At 48.5% G+C, this 22327-nt stretch overlaps 1 protein-coding gene and 1 long non-coding RNA gene across 20 annotated transcripts in view; one reads left to right on the top strand and one right to left on the bottom strand.

Annotated features, from left to right (window-relative positions):
* Window positions 1–22327, top strand: part of COL13A1 (collagen type XIII alpha 1 chain) — a 95821-nt gene that overhangs the window by 3783 nt on the left and 69711 nt on the right. For all 19 annotated transcript variants that reach the window (XM_064662232.1, XM_064662225.1, XM_064662228.1 and 16 more), the window contains exon 3: window positions 4580–4657. In XM_064662232.1, coding sequence (XP_064518302.1) covers window positions 4580–4657 — 78 coding nt within the window. The remainder of the gene's footprint in view (window positions 1–4579; window positions 4658–22327) is intronic.
* LOC135417780 (uncharacterized) overlaps window positions 19548–22327 on the bottom strand; it is a 76615-nt gene continuing 73835 nt past the window's right edge. Inside the window, exon 4 of the long non-coding RNA XR_010432205.1 lies at window positions 19548–19564. This is a non-coding gene — a long non-coding RNA (uncharacterized LOC135417780). The remainder of the gene's footprint in view (window positions 19565–22327) is intronic.

The raw sequence follows: 22327 nt of genomic DNA, 5'->3' as shown, positions 1-22327 counted from the left end.
AAGCAAACTGGCAGGGAGAGGAGCTGAGTTGGTTTGCTTAAAATGTTAATTTTAAGGCAGTTGGTGGGGGTGTTTTCTTGATCTTGGAGCCTGGTTTTTGAGCATCACTGGTGCTGTGTCAGTGTTTCCATCTCAGTTCAGGAGGAGCAAGGAGAGGGCGGCAGATGCTTTCCCAGAGGCAGCCTGACCAGTGCTTCACTTGCTACTGTGTAAACCTCTTGCCTGGTGTAGGCGAATACCCGAGGGGAATTTCTACCAGACACAAATTGACTGGGTTTTCCTATAAAAACATCTGTGCAGAATGGGCCAGAAATAGGCAGTTCAGGGGGAACTTTACCTTCATGTAGGAATTCCTCTGCATTTATGGGACATCATAAAATCATACAAAGAGCACAAATAAACTCATATTCGCAGGAGAGGCAAAGCTTTCCAAAGAAGAAAACAAGGCCCTTTCCCATGCTGGGTAACATTTGGTACTATTTCATTTGCCGAAAGCTCATCAGGGTGGAGAACAGGATGGATTCAGTGCTGATGCTAGGAAAAACAATCCCTGAATTTGTGAGCTTGTAGAGATAGAAGTGTGTATGTGTAACACAACAGCAGGTATCCTGTGCAGCCTGGAGGAAGATCAGCTGCCCCTCTGCACCGTGGTGAGCATGCTCAGCTTCTCAGGGGTTTGTGTTGAAGGTATTTGTTGTGGCTTTAGCGATGCTGAAGGGATTCAGGGACTGTGCCCGTGAATGGGGAGGGAGCATCGATCCTCACTGCTTTCCCAATGGTCTCATTTCACTGAGATTCTTTCCTTACTTGTGCAAGCAAAGGAGGGACAGCTGAAAACTCCCTTTCCCTCCCGACTTAAAGCTTTTTTTCTTCTGCTTTTATTCAGTATCTCAAAGCACACTGCTCAATTCTGCTTCCCAGTGTCTGCAAGCTTGCTCTCAACCTGGCCTCCATCTTCAGCTTAGTGTTTTCCATCCCAAAGTACCAGATCTATTTTTTCCTTCCAACTTCTCTGGTAGCTAAGTCCTGTTTCTTTTCAGCTGCTTGCAATCCCTGCACCTAGATGGTGTTATTTCCAAGCTTTTTGCTCTATCTGGGAGGACTCCCTGCTTGCTTTTGCTCTGGGCCACATGGTCCTGTGATTCCAGGAGCTGGGCCTTTAAGAAAAAACAGTGAAATTGGAGATAAAACAATAAGAGTTAACAAAACCACCCACCCTTGAAATCCCCCTGATGGTTGTAATAGATTATCTATTTAAGATGTGTTTCTTTTAGCTGTTGGAGATAGTGGTGGGAAATGATTTCACCTTCCCCGGGTGACTGCAAACAACTGGGAATGCTAAAGAGCTATTAATCTGCCCCCTTTGAAGAAGTGCCCTCCCTCTCCCCTGATCTCAAGTGCCCCTCCAAAACAGACAGACACTTGCAAGGTTTAGGAGACCACAGCCATGGTCCTTTAATGCCAGAAGAGTTCTTGCTTTCTCTGCTCTGTCTGCCCTTGTCAGCCCTGTCCTGTCATGCTTGCAGTAAGTTCACCCACGGGAAAACCCCATGCTGGCTTTACTGCCATTCCCAGCACGTGTGTCAGCCCAGCCCTCCTTGCCTTTCCCTCTTGCAGACAGAGGGTTTCCCCCTTTCCTTGATGCTCAGTGATGTGTGATAGCTCCCTAAACACACAGGGGTGCCCAGTCGGAGCTGGTCAGCTCTGGCTCCAGCGCTAGCGAAGGCTTTTTCAACCACGTTCCTATGTGCAGAGGGAAGGTGCAGCTGTTATGTCACTGGAAAACATGACAGGCAAGGCAAGCTGGCTCTGCTGACAAGGCAATCCTCTCCAGAGGAAGTGTTTTCAGCGTTTCTGCCAAGGCAAGAGGGAGCCAGTTGCTGCTCTTGGTGTTACATGCTCCAGGTATCCCCCAGGTGAAAAAGCAAACCCCAGTTCCCAGGAAGGAGATCACAAAGCCTAGACTTCCAGAGCCCCACCTTCTTTTAATTTTGCTTACACAAGTCAACCTTGCCCTAAAATTGAATGGTTTTGTGTTGCCTGGGAATGAAAGTTTTCCCTTGAAAACACCATTTTTAGAGGGAAGCCCATTTGTTTTGCTGTCCTGAGCAAAGGCAGCTCCTTATGTTGGACCAAGCGATATTTTGTACAGTGGTATGAGGGAAGTAGAAAAGGACAGAAAATTGTTTTGTTTCACCATCTCAACCTAAAGTTGAATTGAGGTCTCCAGAAGCCAAAGATTTTTTCTGTGTTTCAGTCCGTGTTTAATAGACTGTGCAGGAAACTGAACTCCAGGTGCTCCTAAATTCCTGGTAGGGTTTGCCTCCCACTGAAGGGGAGCAATCCCACGGCACCACTGCCCTTTATATTCCCCAGGGATGTGCAGAGCTCTTGGACTCAAGGGAGGCACCAAGGATGGGGAAAATGCCAAGTGCCAGTGAGTGCCTGATGGCTGATGGTCATGGTGCACAGGGCTGTGCTCCCATCCCTGCCCAGCAGCTCCTGCACCTTCCTCCTGAGGGCCCCCCCATCCTTAAGGCTATTTCAGTAGTCCCAGGTCTTTCCAGGACCCTGACCCTGCAGATAAAGTCTTGGGGAAATGTTATTGCTCCGGTTCCGTTCCCGGTTATGCTGAAGTCCTGCTGGGTCATCACTTCCCTGACAAGTCCAATTGCTGCTCTTCTCCTTCTGTGTTGGCACAGCAACCCAGCCAAGGCTTCTTGCAGCCCACCCAAACTTGGCCCTTTCCCTTTAGCCCCTCCAGTGCCTCTGCACTCAATGGGGCAGTGATCTGTTCCCCGTTTCCTTGCAGATTTCTGTCCTACAAAGGGTCCTGCTGCAGCCAGGGTGTTTGGATCCTTACTGGTTAGGAAATGGCTTTCTGCTCCTGCCTTTGCAACCCATCATCCCTCCCTTGTGCTGAGGCCGATTCCCAAACATGGGAAAGCCACCCAAATGTGGCGGTCTGATGTTGAGACATTTTGGTTGGCATCTGTGTAGATGGAAATGGGAACGTGTATGCCTACATACCAGTGTGAGTATCCAAATAAAGGCTCCTCTGTCCTGTTTGTGCCCATGTTTGACCATTAGCACAAAGTGATTCAGTGCTGCAGAGCAGAACTGTGCCATCGGGGAGGTGGCAGCTACATGGGAATGTGCCCAAATGCAAAGATTCACATATCAGTGCTTTTAAACTGAGAAGGTAAACACAGATAAAAATGCTCTATGGGAACTGGCAATTCTCACCTGAAACCCCCTCCTCACCCTGATATCAAATCAACTCTCTATCAGAATGTTTCAGCACTGAAAATACTCAATTTCTAGTCAGTCACAACAACCCTTACTGCTTTTGACTTGCAATAAGGAAGCCAGTCATTTCAAAGTGAAAAAATGGAAGTGTTCCAGCCAGTTCTGCCTTCCCTCATCCAGGCAGAACCAAGTTGCTTTGCTTTTTTCCTCTCTAAAAGGAATTTCCCCCTAACTGATGTGTTCTTTCAGGAAGGTGCTCGATTACTTGTGAAAATAAAGTCATTTCTGTATGATCCTGGGCATGGGCTTCTGTTGCACCCAATATTTCTTTTGGAATGTTGGCCCAGTTGTGAAGTAGGTCAAACAACAGGAAGGTGTAACTGGGATGGGAAGCTGGGCTTGAGGGTTAGAAGGGAACAGGGAGTGACTCATTAGCGCAGGCAGCCCAGCAGCTCAGCCTTCTCAGATCATCTCAAATCATTAACCAAGTGTACTTTGCAGGCATTAATGAATAACTTCTTTGGGTTGATTTGCATTTTCTTTAATAAATTACAGCTATTTTAATACAGTCTATGAGGGGTGGTGGGGATGCTGTCCCTAAAGCACATTTGGCTCAGGACATGGGTTAAGTTTAATGACATTTCCAGTGAGGGAAGATTCGGTGACCTCAGGTGGACTCTATCGGCCCTTTAAGAGATACACAGGTGGGCCCAGAGAGCAGGAGACTGACATGCTGGCACCATTAGAAATCCAAACTCATGGGAAATGAACATTCTGATGCAATTCGACATTGTGGAAGCTCTTGATAGGTTTTGTTCTGTTCTGCACTTGGAGAAAAGTTAAGTTTCACAGCCTCTGAAGGTTTCAGGAGATGCTGTTGCTGTTCTCAGTTCACCTTCAGCCACAATATTTTGGTGGGACCCTCCTGTCCATCCAGGTGTCTCCATGAGCATAAGGAACCACAGGGGGGAAGAGTACCTGCTTCAGATCTTCGGGTTTTGTCTGCTGAGTGAATCTGCTGAGAAACGCAGCTTTTTCACAAGGACACAGTCACCAATTTATTTGCCAGTGCCAGCTCTTGGTTTTGTAATGCCTGTAAGGACCACATTTGGAGGCCATTACGAAACTCCCTCGGCCTGCTTTTAATCAAACCCCACATTTCTAGTTAAATACTGTGAACTTTAATGCCTTTCTTCGTTCCCAAACTGTTCTGCCCTGTCTTTCCCATCTCTTGGGCACCACCCTCCCCAACTCCCACTTTTCCAAGAATTTGAGGCTTTGGTTCTGATGGTATAAATTAATCCTTTTCCTGTTTCTCCTCTCTTGACAGAAATTGAAGTTTCACTTGCCGAGACATCGAGAAGTTCGAGACACACACCAGCGATGCAACTGCCCGGCAGGTAGGGATGTGGGGAAAGCTGGCACTTTGGAAGGACCTTTTTTGTCCACATCTCATTGAAGGCTTTTTTAATGCTGTGTCATGTATGAGTGCAAAGTTGTGCATGTTTGCATAACAGTGCGCTCTAGATATGGGAATTCGATGTGGAGGGGTGTGCAACAAGTTTGGTATGTGCCTAAATACCAACAGGTGACAGGAACAACAGGGCAAGTGTCAAATGTCCAGATAGATTCTAGACAGACAATAAAGAGAGAAAGATAACATCTAGAGGGCAAATATTCCCAGTGATTTTTGACATCAGTGTTGAAGTGGGCAGAGTGGCTCTTGGGGAGGTGCATCTTTCTTGGCTGGTTTTGGAAGGTTTGAGACATGTAGGCTAGACCCAACACCAAAGCTGAACAGATGGATTTTGGTGAGCCAGAATGCCTCTGGGATGAGGAGATTTGAATTCCTTGGTGTTGTACCACTATCTGAGGCATCTTGCAGAATAACAGCCTTCTGCTAGAACTGTTCATTTGTGAGGGGGTTCAATGAAGTGGTCACTCGAGGTCCTACTTGTATAACATACAGAAATATTATGGGATTGCTTAATTGCATTATGTTTTTAATCATGCTAATATCAAAAGGCTCTTTGAGACACATCTTCTGAAGTGGTTTCAATACAATAAGTGACAAATTGCTATGGAAAAAACATTTGTGAATGGCATTTCATTCCATGACTATGAATCATTCAGCCTTCCTCATTGTCTTTTGATGCATTGGACTGTGTAGAAAAAAAACCAGAGAAGTGCCAGCTACCACTCACATCCTCAGCTGAATTTTTGTGAGAGTTTGAATTTGTATATCCAAACTGGGTATCTGAAGCTCATTTTGCAAAGAAAGAGGCAGGGGAAGTTGTGTCTGGACGAGCACATGCAAGCAGCATTTCTCTTTTCTGTGGTTTCTCCTTTGGTTCTCTTTGGTGCCCAACGTGAGGTGTTTGACAGTGTCTGGTGGTACACATATCAAAGTGTATTCAAATATGGTCAGCAGTGGGATAGTGGTGGAAATTATGGGGGGTCGTCTTTGCTGTAAGTAACGTCTCAAAATCATTGTATTTAGACCTGTGTAGAGACATAGGAGGCAGTCTCTTGCCACATTAAAATGCATTTGCAAGGTGGCAGCTTGTAAAAGCAAGAGGTAAAGTTGTACAGGTTTATGATGGAAAAGAACTAAAATCCAGGATCCAGACTTGTAGAACATTGGAAAAAGCCTGATTTGACTACTCTGGATTAGGACTGTTGGACTTCCTTTTTAGTCCCAGAAAGAAACAACTGGAGCTATTTTAGTTTAAATTTAAAAGATAGTACAGATGAAATGTCTTCTAAGTGTCTATTCTTCTAAGTATCTATTCTCTAAAGAACAGATCAAAACTGAGCTCAACTGTTTTTAAATGTCAAACTTTTTCCTCCAATGGGAACACAAATCATAGCCCTACTCCATTTTCAAGTTCTTGCCTAGAACTCGACATATAAATGCCATAAAACCACAGGAATGAATATCCTCCTGGTGTTTCTGAGCCAGCTTGGAGAAGGAAACTTAGAACTTGAATGCAGAGCAGAGAAAAAAGAGATTCACTGATTTTTGAGGCCATCTGAATGTGACCCCCTGGACCAGGCATGTGATAGATGAATTGCCCAAGTATTTCAGCATCAAGGTCATAATACTTGGTTACAGATACCCACATCCCGTGGGAAGGCTTGGCAGCAGTTGGTGATGGATTTCTCCTAGCACTTTGGTGCCCACTCATCCAGTTAAGCTCATAGTATTGCTGAATGACAGCTTTGATTCAGGAGGACAGTAGTATCGTCTCATAAAGGTTCAGGCTGCCTTTTTACCTGTTAAACTTGCTCGTCTTCATCAAATATTCTACAGGTACAGGTACCGTATGTAAATTTTTCCCCCACCCTGTCACCTAATCTGTCGAGGGAAATGAGACCATGGTCTAAAGCTGATGTTGTGACAGGTGAGGTCTCGATTGTCTTGGATCAGTGCAGAAATGAAGGCACCTTCAGCCGGCTGCTGTCTCTTCTCAGACCCTTTGCTCCAAGGTATTTCCCTTTGGTCTCCAGGCCAATGCAACACAGGCCACCTGAATGCACTGTCGCGCTGTTTCAACATGGTCTCTCTTCCAGCCTGAGACCTTGGGAATCCTTTTCCCCAGTGCATTTTCCCCCTTGTGTTTAAAATGCCCCAGGGACCATACAACGTGACTTTTGCGGGAGACCAAGGTATTCAGAAGCGTCAAGATGTTGCAAGACTTGGCGCATGCCTGTTGCTTCTCACTGGCCCACTTCACTGCCTATAAACACATCGTACTCCTCAGCAAAAATAAATGTTTATCAGAAGTGACATTTGAGTTCATCCCAAGCTGCAAGCCAGGTCCCTGCATGGCAGAGAAGGGGAAAAGGAAGACAAGTTCATTTGCTGACCTGTTCAGTGCGGATGTGGAGGTCCAGGGCAGTGTCACCCGTTGCCATAGAAGAGCTTCAGAACACAGGGGGCTGTGAATGTAAATGGTTTGGAAACGCTGGGAATAGGAGAGCAAGAAGGTTGTGAAGTGTGTGACTGCGGTGTGGATATCTGAGTGTGTGTGATAAGGACTGTAGGAATAACACGGTCAGGAAAACAGCGCAGCTGTATTTATAGCAAACGATAAGGAAATATAAGTTTCCTTTGACTGGGAAGCTGCTACTTCAGATCACTTGGGCTGGGGGTGGGTGTGGCTACCTGTGACGCGTCGCTCCTTGGCATTGACTTTTTTGAGCTCAGGGGTCACAGTGGGCTTTTCCAGCAGTGTCTTGGCGGGGCGGACACAGCCTCCAAGTTTAGCACAACCTTTCTGGGTAATTAATCACTCGGTTCCCTCTGTCTGATAGGTAACCTGCGTGATTCCTTCTGTCCCCACTGTCTGCCAGACTGACCTGGGACAACTTTGCTCAGGTTGGGAAAGAGACCCTAAGGCTCAATGGTAGTAATGACTGTAGCTATTCACCACCCCCAGAGCCTGCGCCGTGCTGGGGCCAAGTGTGGGGAGGGAACTCAGCACAGGTTTGGTCTGAGGTTTTTGCATGCTAGGATGAGACTGGGGGAGGTTTTCTGGGGCTGAGCAGATGCTTTTCCATATGGTATGTGAATGTGGTTGAGAGCTACCTGAGGCTGGAGGATCCTCTTACAGCCAACTGGCCTCCCTTGATTTCTTCCACGTAGTAACAAAACACTGTGAGGGAAAGCATTGTCTTTCAAGTTGACAGAGCAAAAAAATCTAAGCTTTCTGTAGATCAGGTCTAATCTAAGATTTCCTTAGATTTTTTCTTATATTAGGTCTAATCCAAGATTTCCTTAGATTTTTTCTTCAATCAGGTCTAATCCTGATCCAGTTACATATCCAGACTGTGTCTGCCTGGACAGCCTCAATAGCCAGAGATTACACCAAAATCCGTTCCCACAGCCGTCCTGGCGGAGGTGGGTGCTTGTGTATTTTGTATACTGTGACTTTTTATTAGACCTTTCCCATCATCCTCTCTTCAGCTCTGATTTTCACAGTCCCCACGTGGCTGTTTTTCACTCTGCTGGCTCTCTGCTCCAGTCTGCAATATCCCTGGCTGCTTTCTGTCTACCCCCACAATGCTTGTTTTGGTCCAGTTTCTCCTTGGGCAGGTTAGGAGCCTGCGGTGCTGAAGGCGGTCAGCCATGCAAGCAGGGAAGCAGCTCGGAGGGATGCCGAATGACTTTTCCATCTCTCCCTGTGGCAGCGCTCGCGGGCAGAGGAGAGACCTCGCAGGAGGAGGCAGCTCCTGGGAACTGGGACTAGCAGTCAGAGGGAAGTTGCACAACCCCGCCACAAACCAGCGTACCTTTTGCTGTTACAGGGGCTTGGAGGATGGTGTGGGGCAGCCGCAAGGATTTTGGCAGTGAATGGCAACTGGGGTATTCTCGGGAATGTCTGTAAGACTTTACAAAGGAATGTCCCCTAGGCATTTCTTCTACAAAATTCCACCCACGTTCCCTGTTTCCCCCAGCCTGGGGCACATGGAAAGGTGCTTGGCCACTCTTCAGCTGCGATTGACCTTACAGAAATTACAGCAGGAGATACTGCAACTCAAAAATGTTGCTGCTGTTCCCCTTCTTGCAGGGAGGCCTGCAGAAGTCAAGGTGCAGTGGTGGCCCCAGTTGCACCTGGTAGACAAGTGCCACATGCTGTGCACACTTGATCCAGGCATTCTGGTCTTCCCCTTGGGCACCCCCCCATCCATGCTGTCCTGACCCCTCGGCACACTGGCAGCTGCTGGAGGAGCCCAGCAAGAAACAGTGTAGGGCATCAGTGGGGCTCTGGCTCCCACCCAGGATGTGTCATTCAGAGCCAGCAGGGCCAGCTGATGGGAGGCTGCAGGATTAGAGGCATATCCTGATCCCTGCCTGGCCCCATAGGCAGCTGCAGAGGGAGGAAAAAACGCTGGGAAAGGCAGGATTAGGGGTGGTGGGGATGGCTGAAGCAGGGGTAGACCCCTGGGCAGCATGGGCTGAGCCTCAGCTCCGCAGCACGCAGGCAGAATATTGCATCCAGGTAGATGCATCTGTTTCTCCCTTGGGATTCATATCTTCTCCCCAAATGTCTCTGTGGAGATGAACCAAAAAAGGGGACAGTGACTGAGTCCTGCCTGCTCCCCACATCCCAGCTGACATGCTCCTCTCTTGACAGGTGGTTTTCATGGCTTTTATATTTTCTTGTTGTCATGTTTGACATGATCCTTTTTCAGCTTGCTGGGGCTGCTTTGGCAGATGATAGAATCACAGAATGGTTTAGGTTGTGAGGGACCTAAAAGATCATCTCCTTCCGACTCCCTGCTGTGGGCAGGGACATCTTCCACTAGACCAGATTGTTCCAAGCCCTATCCAGCCTGGTCTTGAACACTTCAGGGATGGGGCATCCACAGCTTCTCTGGGCAATCTGTGCCAGTGTCTTAATGCTTCTCAGGGGCTCCCATGAGATGAAAAGCCTGAATGCTCTGGTGAGCACTGAGAGGTGGAGAAGGCGTTTGGGATCCCTGGCGTGGGGTGAGGGTGTGGAAGCTATTTAAACACCAGCAACCATGAGCTGTGTCGGAAGCTCTGGCTCAGAGCCATGAGGAGCATGAGGTGGGAGGATGCAATGAAACACCCATCCCCATGGCCCTCCTGTCAGGAGGTGCACTGAACTAATTGAAATGATACAGTTTTGTGTTTGACCCCTTTTCAGGACGGTAAATCAACGTGGCTTCCTATGCTGACTGTGCAAAAGGTGTTTTCAGCTTTAAAAGTGTCTGAACACAGCTTTTTGACAAGTGCTAACAAAAAAAATTGGAAAAGAGGACTTTTATCTCAAGCAACCACTCCTTGCCAAAAGCTCCGAGCTTTCTGATTTGCCTGTTTTCCCTTGAATGCACTGGCAAAGCCCTCATGGCCAGGCTGGCTGGAGAGCCGGGATCTGGAGGGAGCAGTGCCCGGGCTGCTGCGGCACCACCGCAGCCACAGCAGCATGGTGCTGTGTCAGAAAATGTGGTTCTCTGGCACGCCATCCTCATGGCACAGCTGGGAGAAAAATTGCAGCATAATCATTGCTTAAATAGTACTCCTCCTTTTTCCCCCCCTTTGTAAGACATCTCCCTGGGAATTCCCTGAAATTTAAATATATTCCCCCATCCACATATTTTGGGCCCTCCAGAGTATACACACACTTCAGCCTCGAAGGTTGTTCATGCGCCCTGGCCTGCTGGCTGTATTTTTGGGTTGGGGTTTGTTTGGTTTAGACATACTGTTGTTTCATTTGTTTTGAAGATGCAAACCACACAATGAATTCCACAGATTCTGTGAGCAGTTATGAATAGATGAGGATGAACAATTCAGGAAAAAAACAAACAAATAGTTTGCTTGGTCACTTAACTCTCTTTCTCTGAACATGTAGGCTGCTGTGCTCTTGCACAACTGCCTGGAGCAACTCGAGGAGTCACCCCCACCTTGGCTCTTGTCACCTGGAGGTTGCCATATCCATGGCTGAGGGACAGTAAGAAAGAGGAAGCCAGGATGTTCCTTATGCCTTTAAGCACCATCTCATCCAGCTTAGTCTGTGTATGGGATTTAAGCTGACTTTATTAAGGAGTGTTTAATTGATGTTAATGAACCTGCTGTTGTTGTCTCAGTGCAGACTAGAAGGGCTTGCATATGCCATTAGTACAGCTGTGAGCATGGCCTGGGCTGGAGGATTTAGAACAGCCCTGTGGTGCTACCATGCTGATGGAGTTTGGATGGCAAAAACCTCAGCCTCTCCCTCTTTATCCAAAGTATGGTTAGAAACAGCCAATGAATTGAAAAGGGTAGGCTCTGAGGCACAGTAATGGGCACAAGTGCTCAGTAAGAGAGTGGCCTGTTTATTCACACTCATCTGCTTGTTGGTGTGATTCCTTCTTGCCATTCTCAGGCCTGTGTCTGGGACACCCCAGGACTCCTCTCTTTGTCCTTCTATGTGTCTTCTCATTTTAAACTTTTTATTTTAGTTTTTATTATTTTAAGCTGGCTGGAAGGTGGGAGGAGTTTGCTCCAAACACACAGAATTGCTGTGGGACTTTTTCTCTGGAGGCTGAGCTCTGCCCAAAGGTGCAAACAGATGAACCCTTATGTTCAGGCGTGCATGAGTCCTGATGGCACAAGCATTAATTTTAATGGTGCTTGTATATTATAGCCCAGGTGTTATATCCCAGCCCTGTATAAACCTTGGTTGTTCAGTACAGCCATCTATGCAAAACCATAGATAAACTAACCTCTTCTCTAGGCAAGGGTATGGTGCAGAGAAAGACACTGAGGATTAAATGCACGGGAAGGAGATTTCAGAGCAGATACCCACTGCAATGGGCTCCAGCTGGAAGCACAGATTGAGGCAGGAGAAAAGCATTGTGGTTGTGCTGATTTTTATCAGGTAATGGTCCCACTGTGACCTTTACTGTCCCTATCCAGCTGTGTCCGAGTAACAGATCCAGTGGCACATGGCATCCTGCATGCAGACCAGGGCCTGACAGGTTGCCTGTGGGGCAGCCGGGATGCATGTCAAGGGCTGCAGCAGGGAGCTTCTGCATATTTGACGGGTTTGTGTACAGATGTTTGGTAGAAGTGTTTACACCATTGCGTGCCTTGTGCTTACAATGTATATGGTACATATGGGCATAAATCAGCGCCTTGACAAAGCAAGGCAAAAACATCCCAGCTGGCTGAGGAAACCCGAGGAGCACATACGCTGCTACTGTACGGCGACGGCTTTGATTGAGCACGAGCGTGCTACCGGGGTGGAGGATTTTTCCCAGGCCTGGGCTGTGTGCACATGGCCGGGCTGGTTTGCGTCAGCCGCTGACGCACGTCCGGGCCCCGCGACGCGGGCCTCGCGTGTGCTGCCCATACTGGCAGCGCTGCGGCGGCCGGGGGAATGAGGGCGAGCCGTACTGGCCGCCAAGCGCGGCGGCGGGCGCGGCGCCCGGTGGCGGCCAAGCCCCTTGCGCAAAGCGTGGGCGCCCGCCAGCCGGCGAGGAGCACCAAAAATACCCAGCATGGGCCAAGGGGGACGTCGCAGGTGCCAAGTGGCTCACTCCAAAGTTGCTTGTGAGGGGACTTTGTGCCAGCGCCAGTGGGACATGCTGCCATGTGCTTGAGGGCAATGGGGAAATAAAAGGTGGGCTGCTGGCCTAGCCAGTGGCAGGATGGCTCTGTTAGGTGTCTCTGTAGTGGGGCAGAGAGGGGCTTTACAGTGGGGTAGAGAGGCTCGTGAGGAATCCTCCTCTCCAAGGTGTATGGTTTCAGTGTGGTGATACCCTCTTGGCTCTTCCGGGCATCTGCCCACACCTTTGCCCTGTGGAGACCAAGGACCAGGCTGATTCCCTAGTGCCCAAGGGTGTCCCAGGACGCAGATCAACAGGAAGAGTGGAGGAGCAGCTTTCCTTCCCCCGGATCGTCTTTCAGCCCTCATGCCAAGCTGAGGCCACAGGTACGCTAACGGTACAGGGGCAGAGGCAGCCTTAAAAAGGGAGAGGTTGCATCATGTGGGGCTGGACAGGCTTTGGGAGGCAGAAACCTCATCTGTTAAACACATACCGCCCCCCCTCCGCCAGGGAACATTCAATCCTCTCTTTGATGGACGTCCAAGAAAATACTTCTTCCACATCCTAAACTTGTTAGCACCAGTTAATCATCTTAACCTTCTTCCCCTCTGAACGCACACTCCAATGAGTTTCCCATCACTGGCAGCTGTTAAAGACGCAGCAACGCTTTTCTCACCGACCTTCGCAGGCGAGTGTGCAGCCATTAATTATTGAACATCCAGGCTGATCCCAGGTGGGAGAGCAGAAACCCATGTCTTCTGCTGAAGGCTCTTCAAAGTGACTGTCCAGTGCATCACTTTGAGAGTGGATGCAGTTGATACAGCTCTCCCCTTGCAGGAGCTGGACCAGGTCTCTACCCCTCTGGGTCCTGCCTCACTGACATTCATAAGCATAGTAAAAGAGAAGCCTGGAAAATATTTGTCTGCATTAGAGCAATGCTCCCAGATTAATGTTGCAGAATGCCAGCAGCATGACAACCAGAGGGTTGGAGAGATGTGCTCACATGAGGGGTCTGTGCCATGCAGCTGGTGAGGGGAGGGGGGCCGTAACAGTTAGACACCTGCTAACTGGGCATTTCCATTTCATCTGGCTATTTTTCCCCTTTCCTGTATGAAAACCCCCTTGTTGTCCATTGCATGTCTTTGATTTTGCCTCCAAAATAAGCTTGTGTTTCAGATAGAGGAAAGGTGACTCCTCGGTGCATCCGTCCCCTCTGCAGTGCCTGTGGCTCCAGGGGGGCAGTGATGCCCTTTGATGCTATCTGGCTCTTTTACATGTGGGACTGGGACGCAGCCCGCTCGCACAGGCTCCCTGGACCAATTCACCCCCTCACTCCTCCCACCGGGGCCGCGATGATTCCTGCTCTGCTTGCCCATCCTGTTCCAGCCTGGCTGCTGCAGCTCGGTGTCCGTTTCTTCCTCATGTGATGTCTTGGGTGAGCAGCATCACAGACGGACTGTGCAAACAGGAGGTAATTAAATCAGCGTATTCCCCAGGGAGGGGAGGCTGATTAACAGCACATTTTCCCCACGCCGGGGGGCTGAGACACACATGGGCAGCAGTATCAATCCATCGCTTGCCTCACTCCTCTCCCTTAGGATGTCTGGTTTTTTTCTTTTTGCTTTTCTTTTTTCCCTTCTTTCAAAGGGAAGGTGAAGATTATATCAGCTGAACTGGAATCTGAACTGACAGAGCTTTGTGCGAGGGACTTGTTTATTATGATTTGGTGTTGCTCCGGGCAGTGTGCGTGCCTCACTGGGGACCACCCAGCTATCCCAGCCACACCAGGCTCCCCTTGCCATGCGGCTCAACCAGCAGCAGGTAGAGGACCATGGGGCTGCTTTGCCTTTGGGAAGGGGTCTTACAGAGGCCAAATCTGATTCTGGAATGTGGCACTGGGTGGATGTGGCCAGATCCTGGTGGCTGCTCTTTTCTTGGCCTTCGCCTCTGTCATCTGCCACTGCTGTCCAAGGGAGGAGATGTTGCTGGAGGCAGTGGCAGCTGCTGGGAGTTGTGTGTTGGCCTCGTCCCTAAGATGAAGCACACAATGGGCTGGGATTTTTTTTTATCCTTTTTTGTTTAGTTTTTAAATATTAGCTTCTTATTAGAGTAATTTTGGCAGCAAAGAGGGAGTAATTATGTCTCCCAAAAAGGCAGTCATTACCTACAGATTAACTTCCCCTTAAACCCTACTATATACAAGTGCCACACAGATGAAAGAGGGGTTGAAACCCCAAAAGCAGCCCATAGAGCCTATGGGTCTTTGGCACTGCCCTGGCCACAGCGAGGGAGCCATGTCTCAGCTCTCTGCTCACCAGGAAGTGAGGTACCTGGCTCGGACCTGTCAGAAATCCAGGGAAAAGCTGTGGTATGGCAAGGCTGTTTGCCATCCCCTGTGCAATGGGATCTAATGTGGGCTTAAAAACAGAAAGAAAGGAGAGGGGGAAAAAAACCACATCTGTTTTTGGAAGATGTAGCCTCATGTTTTTTAGTTTATCCCAATGTGTCTAGGGATCTTTTGCTTATGGATGACCTGAGCGCTTATGGAAAATGCTTTTTTTCTGGGAAAAAAGGAGGAGATGGGAGTTATCAGGTGTGGTTGTGAATAGTTCTCTCCTTGAATTCCAAAGCCATCCTGGATAAATCCCCATGCTCTGTTATTGCACTAGCCCCTATCTTAATGGGCAGGGTCCTGGAGTTTCTTGGGACAGTGATGGGAAGCGCCTCTCAAGTCCTCTAGGAAGGGAAGCTACAAACATGTGACTCTTGGACTGCGGGCTGGTGTGGTGCATGCACTATCCCCAGCCCCACGTGGTTTAGCATGCCTTCAGCCATTCCCCCTTCCTCTACATGGGTTTCTCCATGTGCCTTTCCCCTGCAGCAAACTGCTGCAGACCTCAAGTCCTCATTCCTCCTCTTTGGTCTCTTTTGTTTCTAGAACAGTGAGGATTTCCTGTTTTGGTAGGACTTGGACCTCTTTAGTGGTGGCTGAGAAGCCTCAACAGTTATTTACCAGGTGTAACACACACCCCATGTACTTTGGAGAAGTTTCTCTCTAAATGTAATGCCCTTTTCCCCTTATGCCCTCAGGGCCTTTCCTTTTGTCTGGGAGGAAGAGATTAAGAGTAACTGGTTTCTAAACTTGCTTGGGTTTCTTCCAAGTTATTTTTTCTCTGCTGCGGGGAGAGGGGAAAATATGTCTTTTCCATTTTCATTGTGCTCTCTTTTCTTTTTGAGATTATAATGGGATCTCTCGCTACCTTAAAAACTAACAACCTATATGCCTAAATAAGAAAAATCTTTTAGTCTCAAACAAGATGGAGGTTCTGACAGAGTTTAGCAAACTTATTGAGTCAAATTTGCCATGTTGAGAAGATGAGAGAATACAGGTGCCTTCCAGACCATGCTCTGAGGGAGACAGCATTGGTTGGGGTTATTTTTTGCCTTTCCAGTTCGATGTCTCTCTCCACAGTGTGTGCTCTGCAGAGCATCTGGTTTTGGCACTGGGGGCAGCAGGGAAGGGATCCGCACGCTCAGTTCATTCTAGGTAAGGGAAGCCGTGAGTCCTTCGTCCCTGTGAGCCAGTGCGGGTTGTCTCCATATGTGCAGCTGTCCCAGCCTGGCTCCCACCAGGCAGAGCCCAGCGCTGGAGTAGCCAAGCGAAGCCAGCCTCCCCGAGTTCGAGACGTGCTAAGAAAGCATCAGCTAGATTTGGATGAATGAATGAATACTCTCCTCTTCCTGCGCCATAAAACACGCTGAGCAAACCCACTTAGGCTCGTAAACTCCATCACATTTTTCCTTTTGAAGGGACTAGCACCAGCCCCACTCTCCTCCACATGCTCTGTTTGGAAGCAAGGCAGTGCATCAGGAAGGAGCCTGAAGGAAGAATTTATGGTGTCTCTAATTAGTCAGTTTGTTCCATCCTTGAAGAAGAGGATAACGAGCGACAGGGATGCATTGCTGGCCTCTGGAGGAAGAGTGCTGTGGCTTAGGCTCGTGTCCAACTGCTGATAGGGTAATTAGTGGTAACTGGGAGCTATCAATCATCTTGGGTGGAAAAATGTCTGGGTGAAAGGAAAGACCCTCCCAAACATTTTCATAACTCAAAAGGGTGTGAGACAGGGTCTGGAAGACAGTACTGGCAGTCCGTAAGGTATTTGAGGAAGGAGTCTATTAAAAGATAAATTGAACACAATGGCCTTTTGTTCGTCCCTGGGTAGGTGACAGAATTTGCTGTTATAAAAATTGCAAAGTATTTTGGAAGGAGGAAGGAAGAAGAAAAGAGTTAGCAGATGGAAAAGAGGGAAGAATAACAAGAATTCGGGGGAGAAAAAAGTAACACTAGTTATTATAAATAACTAGTAACACTAGTTATTAAAATCAGCTGCTAATTGCAAAAATGATATAGGACGAAAAAGGATTATGCAATTTGACAAGTAAATAAAACGTGTCATTTGCATTTTAAGTGCATGATCAGAGAATTTATTTAAATAATTATTAGATATAGTAAGGTCCAACTTTCTACTTTTCCCAGACAACCACATTATGAGAGAGATTTCAATTTTCAACAGGAAGTAAAAACGCCATGGATTTTGGTTTTTGCTTACCCAGTCATGATTTACTTTGGCCAGTTTTCCCCTGTTGTTCCTTCCTAATTCTGAGGCTCTCTGAGGAGTAGGACTTGTGCAGGGCCTGGCCGAGTGCTGAAGAAGTGGCCAGCTCCTCAATGGAAGAATGTCAGACTCCTCCTGAATAACCAACTGCAGTTTTCAAACTGGTTTGGATCTCCAGAGTTTTCAGACACCACCTTTTTAGTCCTGCCATGGAATAGGATGTAGGGTGGGAACTGCAGAGACAGTTCCCACTGCTGCACTGGCACGTGTGTCTTCAAGCTAAGAGTTGTGAAGTGCTTCTGGAAATGTCCAGATATTTGAGGTGGATTTCAAAAACACAGAAGGAGCTGGAGAATTGGTGGGGTGGTGCCCCTGGAGAGCAGTAGCTGGGGAAGAAGTTGAGGAAACTCAGCAACCTGGCAGGGAAACTGTTGGAAGCATGAGGAGCTACAGGAAGGGATCAGCTAAAGAAAATAACGAACTCCTCAGCAAGCTGAAATTCAAGACAGGAGAAAAGTAAAGCTGAAAGGATTTAAAATGTATGGGTATGCAAGATGAAAATCTGAGAGCCTAGGGTCAGGTGGGACTGTGAATGACACTCAAGAAAATGCTAGAGTTGTTCATTGTGAGTGAGAAGGAGACCTTCCTTCTCACTGGAGCATGAATGCCAGTCACACCAGACAACAAGGACACCAACTTCCTGAAGAAGTCTCTGAGCCTTTGAGGGCTTGTGAAGGACAAGTGACATGTCAGAACATAAGGGCAAGGCAGAGGTGGTGACAGGGAGGAACTTCATGTCCCTCTGTAAGACCCTGCAGATAAAGTAAACAGACAGTGTGTCTTCTGCCTTCACCACGTTGTGTGCTGTTGACTCCTGCAGTGAGCCAGAGACCAGGTTACTGTTTGAGAACTACACTTCAAGGTGCAAACGGGCCACTGATGGGGAGCAACGAGAACAACCAGAGGTCCAGAAAACATGGCTTCTGCAGAGAGACTGAAAGAATTAGGTTTTGTTTAGTCTAAAGGCAAGAGAAGACTGCGGGGAACAGGACAGCAGACTTCAAACACATAAGAGGTAACCGCGAGAAGGAGGGAAATAAAAAAGTCTGTTCTTCAAGTTTGCTGTGCATCAGAGGTCACTGACTGACTTAAACAACAACACTGGAAATTTTGGGTAGTCTCTAAGAAAGATAATAAATATGGCCTTATGAATCAGGGCTTGGGTATCGCCTGGACTGGATCACTAGGGAAGCATGTAGTGTCATCATCCCCAGAGGACAGCAACAGGTTAGAGAAATATTTGCCCAAATGGGCTAGGTAGAGACTTTTTATTCCTTTGGTTGCTTTGAAGATGTTCCCTCCTCGATTTCGTGTCACTGTCATTCCACAGGAATTCTTTAATCTCTGTTTAGTTTGCTCAGGGGAGGCAGAAGGGGAAGAGAAAGGGGATAGTCAAGAGCAGCAGTTTTGGGCTGGTGGTTTGCTGTAGCCTGGGGGCACGTGGGCTCTTCGGCAGAAGGTGGTGTAGCGGAATGAGCCTGCCACCATAAGGTTTCAATTTACTGTCCAGGGGTCCGCACCGCTACTGGAAAACCTTGAGGGGGCCTCCAAGCATGAAAACCCACTGGGGGAGCTGACCCCGGGGGTCCTTCTCTGCTTTCTGTGACGCTAAGTGCTTCAGCATGGCAGGGACAAATGCGATTGTTTGCTGCTTGGAAAGAGCTTGCTGACCCACGGATGCCTGCCCAAAACGAGCATTTCTGCCCAGCCCTGGCCATCCCAGCATCTCTCCCCTGGCAGTGCCGGAGGTGCTGTGTTTGTCCTGGTGCAGCCAGCGCTGTGTGGGCCATCTGCTCTTGACCCTTTCTTGTCCTTTGTTTTCACAAGGGGCTCTCCCAAATGTTTGTCAGACTATTTCTGCTTGCCTATTGTTGAACCCTTGTCTTTAAGCACTTTAATCTGCCTAATGGGCTGCCTGCTGTTATGCCAATGGCCCCAGTTGTTCTCATCAGATTCTTCTGGCTCTGGAGGCCCACTGGCTCCCATTGTCCTTACAGACATTTCTTAAAACAAGCAGAGATGCTTGGAGATGCACTTGGAATCTAAACTAAACTCCACTATCAGACCCTCTCTCTTATTTTTGAGACTGCTGCCTAATCATGTTAATTTTGCTGTGAGGCTCCACCTCGGTGTTCACTTTGTTCATGGCATCCTTTGGACTTCTCTCGGTGCTCTGCTTGTGGCCTTCTCCTTGGCTTGGACTGGTGGTGGTGATGGTGTGCTGGGATGCTCAGAGTGCCTGAGCAGCGACTTTTATCCTCAACAGCTGCTGATATTAACTGCCGAGTCCCGGTGATGTCATGGGTTTGATTTCGGAGGCGAGCTTGAATGACTGGCATAACCTGGTGCCTCAGCTTAGCGTTGGTCAGATTTTTTGGCAGTGAAATCCTGATAGCCCTTTTGCTGTCCAACATTGCTACAATCCTTTGAAGAACCTCTTGCCACTCTGCAAGGGTGTAGCCGAGAGGGGAGTGTTCTGGGGACGGAGGGGCCTGGCCTTTGCAAGGGATTCGCACTCTCTGGAATGAGTTATAAACTCAGATTGGCTGCTACTGCTGACAACACCTGAAGCAAAATTTCTGGAGGTTGTGCTTTGGGTTGTAACTGTTGCTTAAAATTTTTCTTATTATTTTCAAGATTTTTCTTGTCTTTAATTTCCCCTGCAGCTAATAATGAAGCTCTATGAGTTAACGTCCCTCTGCCTCCCCTTGTATCATTTGTCCCCCGATGGAGATGGGGAAAATGGCTCTTCATGGCTATGAGTACTGTGGGTGTGTTGTTTGAAAACTGTAGCGTGGCCAGTCTCTAAAACAGGCCCAAGCCACCATTTGGGCTCCATGCACCCAACTGGGGTGTGCCTGTTCCAAAATGGGATCACTCTGCACTGGACACCCATGGAGCCAGGAACGAGGGGATCCAGGCCACCCTGGATAAGGTCATGCTCAGGCCACTGACATTTTAATCAGCATTTCATAACTAATTGCCTGGCCACAGCTATCTTATTATCAATTAACATAGTCCTGAATGTCAGGAAGTAACTGTATCTCTCTAACTCGCTAAGGCTGCCTTCTGGGTCTGTGAAATGGCTGGATTTCCTCACAGGGATGGATTACATGTTTACATCTTCCCTGCTGCCAGAGTGTGTAGTGCGGATGACCCAAGTAAGCAACAATAATGTCTTCATGTTCTCTCTCTGTCCTCCTCATCTTGTGTAAGCTAAAGAGAGGAGAAAAAAATCCCTTGTGTGTGAGCTTTTGAAGCAGGCTGGAAGACACCCACATTGCTGGCACTGTACTGCCTGAATCCAAGAAATTAGAGAGAAAAAAAAAAGCTCCAGCATTTGAGAGCCTTTTTAGAATGGACATTTTTCCAGACAGCAGGAAATGCCCTTAAATGGATGGGATCATTTCAATGATCCTTTTGGTCCAGAGAGCATTGCTGTCTCTCAAGCTGGAGGATATCTCTGCCATCAGCGGAAGGTCTCTTACCAAACTGACCTGCTCCAATACGTCCATCTTTTAACATCTGCTATTTTGGAACATGGGACTTTCCAGATTAGGATAAATATGACCCACTTAACAAAACTAAGCATCCCCTCTTGTGAGGCTGAAGAGAGTACAGCATGGAGGGTGGCTTTTTATCTCTCTGCGTGGGTGAGAGCAAAGGGTTCCTTATAGTTCTGTTTTCATTAGTCACTGGTTGAACGGGCCATGTGGAAGGTCAGGTGAGGAGAGGGCTCTGTGGCATGGCCTTGCTGTTCATCGCAGGTGTGTCCCTTCTGTATCTGCAGTAAGGTGGGTTTAGCCTATCTGCAGACCGTGGCTGCCCATTTACTCATTTGGGCTACAGGGAAGGCAGAGCTGCTTTAAGGAAAGTTTGTCTGCATAAAAACCAGAGCAGCTGAGAAGGGACAGTGCAGATGGTGCTAATTTCCAGAGGCCATATGTTTGGAGGGACCCCGGGTACCCCTACAAGAATTCTTTATTTTCTCAATGTTCAGTTTCAAAGGTGCTCTGGGGGTCTCCTCTTTGCAGGAGACCGTTGCTTCCTCCCACTCATCCACTCCCGACACGTTTGCTCCGTCCCCTCCTCCGTCTCCCGCTGCTCGCCGAGCCCTGCAGCTGGATAAACAGCAATCCAGTGCTTACAGCCCTCCAGTGCCTTCCAGCGAGGCGTCGGCACGGAGAGAGGCTTCCTGAGCTGCCCGTCGTGGGCGGACGGCCGTGCTCGGCCCGCGTGCCAGCGCCAGCATCGCTCCAGGCCCAGCAAGATCAGGTTCAAAACAAACGGCATCTGGAGGTGCTAATTACAAATGGGGGTTCTCTGTCTGTGCACGGCTGAGGGATTTGGTGGTCTGGGAGCTCTGGGTCTGTCTGCTGCCCGGGCTTAGCTATGGAATGGGCTTAGAAATGTTCGCGGTAGCTTTGATCTCTGCTCTGTTGACTCATTGTCCCTTCTCTGTTGACTGTTTGTATGGAAAGGGGATCTAGCTCTTCTCCTGTGCAGCACCACCACTATCTCACCCCAAAAGAACCTGCTGTAGGGAGAGGAAGAACTCCCAGAGGCGTGATTTGTACTTGTGGCTGTTGATAATATTGGCTCCTGGTTGTTTGTGGAGCTCTTTGGAGTTCACCACCATCAAGAGCTGGCCCACTTGGGGGCAAGCAGGCCTGTTTCAACACAGCTGCCCCAGTCTGGCTGGGAATGCAGGACACTGGTGACATGAGGGACAACGTGCAGTGGTGTTGTGGTGACTCTGTTGCAGTTCAGGTGGCTTTTGTGAAGGCTCCCATGCAGCCTGGTGGACTTGTGAGTTTGCCCGCTTGGCTTACAGAGTTGTCAGCGTCCCTGACCAGGCCAGACCTCTGGCCAGGGGCAAGTCCAGTGCACTGCCCAGGAGAGGCTGGCTCAGCCTGGCCACCAATGGTTGGAGCAGTTGGGGGTGGAGGTGCACATATCCCTGTCCTCCTTTGCCAGCTCTTTCCTCTAATGTGCCTTTACTACTTGTTTTATTAAGAATACACTTTAGAACCTCTGCTTCACCTTCTTGTTTATCACTGGGACAGAATATGACCAGTGCATTTTGCTGAAGCTTTATTTTGCTTTGTAAAATCCCCAGTGCTTTGCAACAGCTTATCCAGCAACACCTCCTCCCTCCCCACTGTCTTTGAGACATCTTGCCTCCTCCTCCTCTCCCTTTTCCTCCTCCTCCAGCCCATGTAAGATGATGTTGCTTTTGGAAATGACTCTGTCTGGGGGCTTCGCTTTCTCCTGGGTCACATGGACGATCCCGGCATTTGAAGCCCAGTCCCTGGATGGTCTCTACCAATTGACTTATTGCA

Source organism: Pseudopipra pipra, chromosome 8 (assembly GCF_036250125.1).
Source record: "Pseudopipra pipra isolate bDixPip1 chromosome 8, bDixPip1.hap1, whole genome shotgun sequence".
Taxonomy (NCBI): Eukaryota; Metazoa; Chordata; class Aves; order Passeriformes; family Pipridae; genus Pseudopipra; species Pseudopipra pipra.
This window is presented reverse-complemented; position numbering and strand designations above follow the sequence as displayed.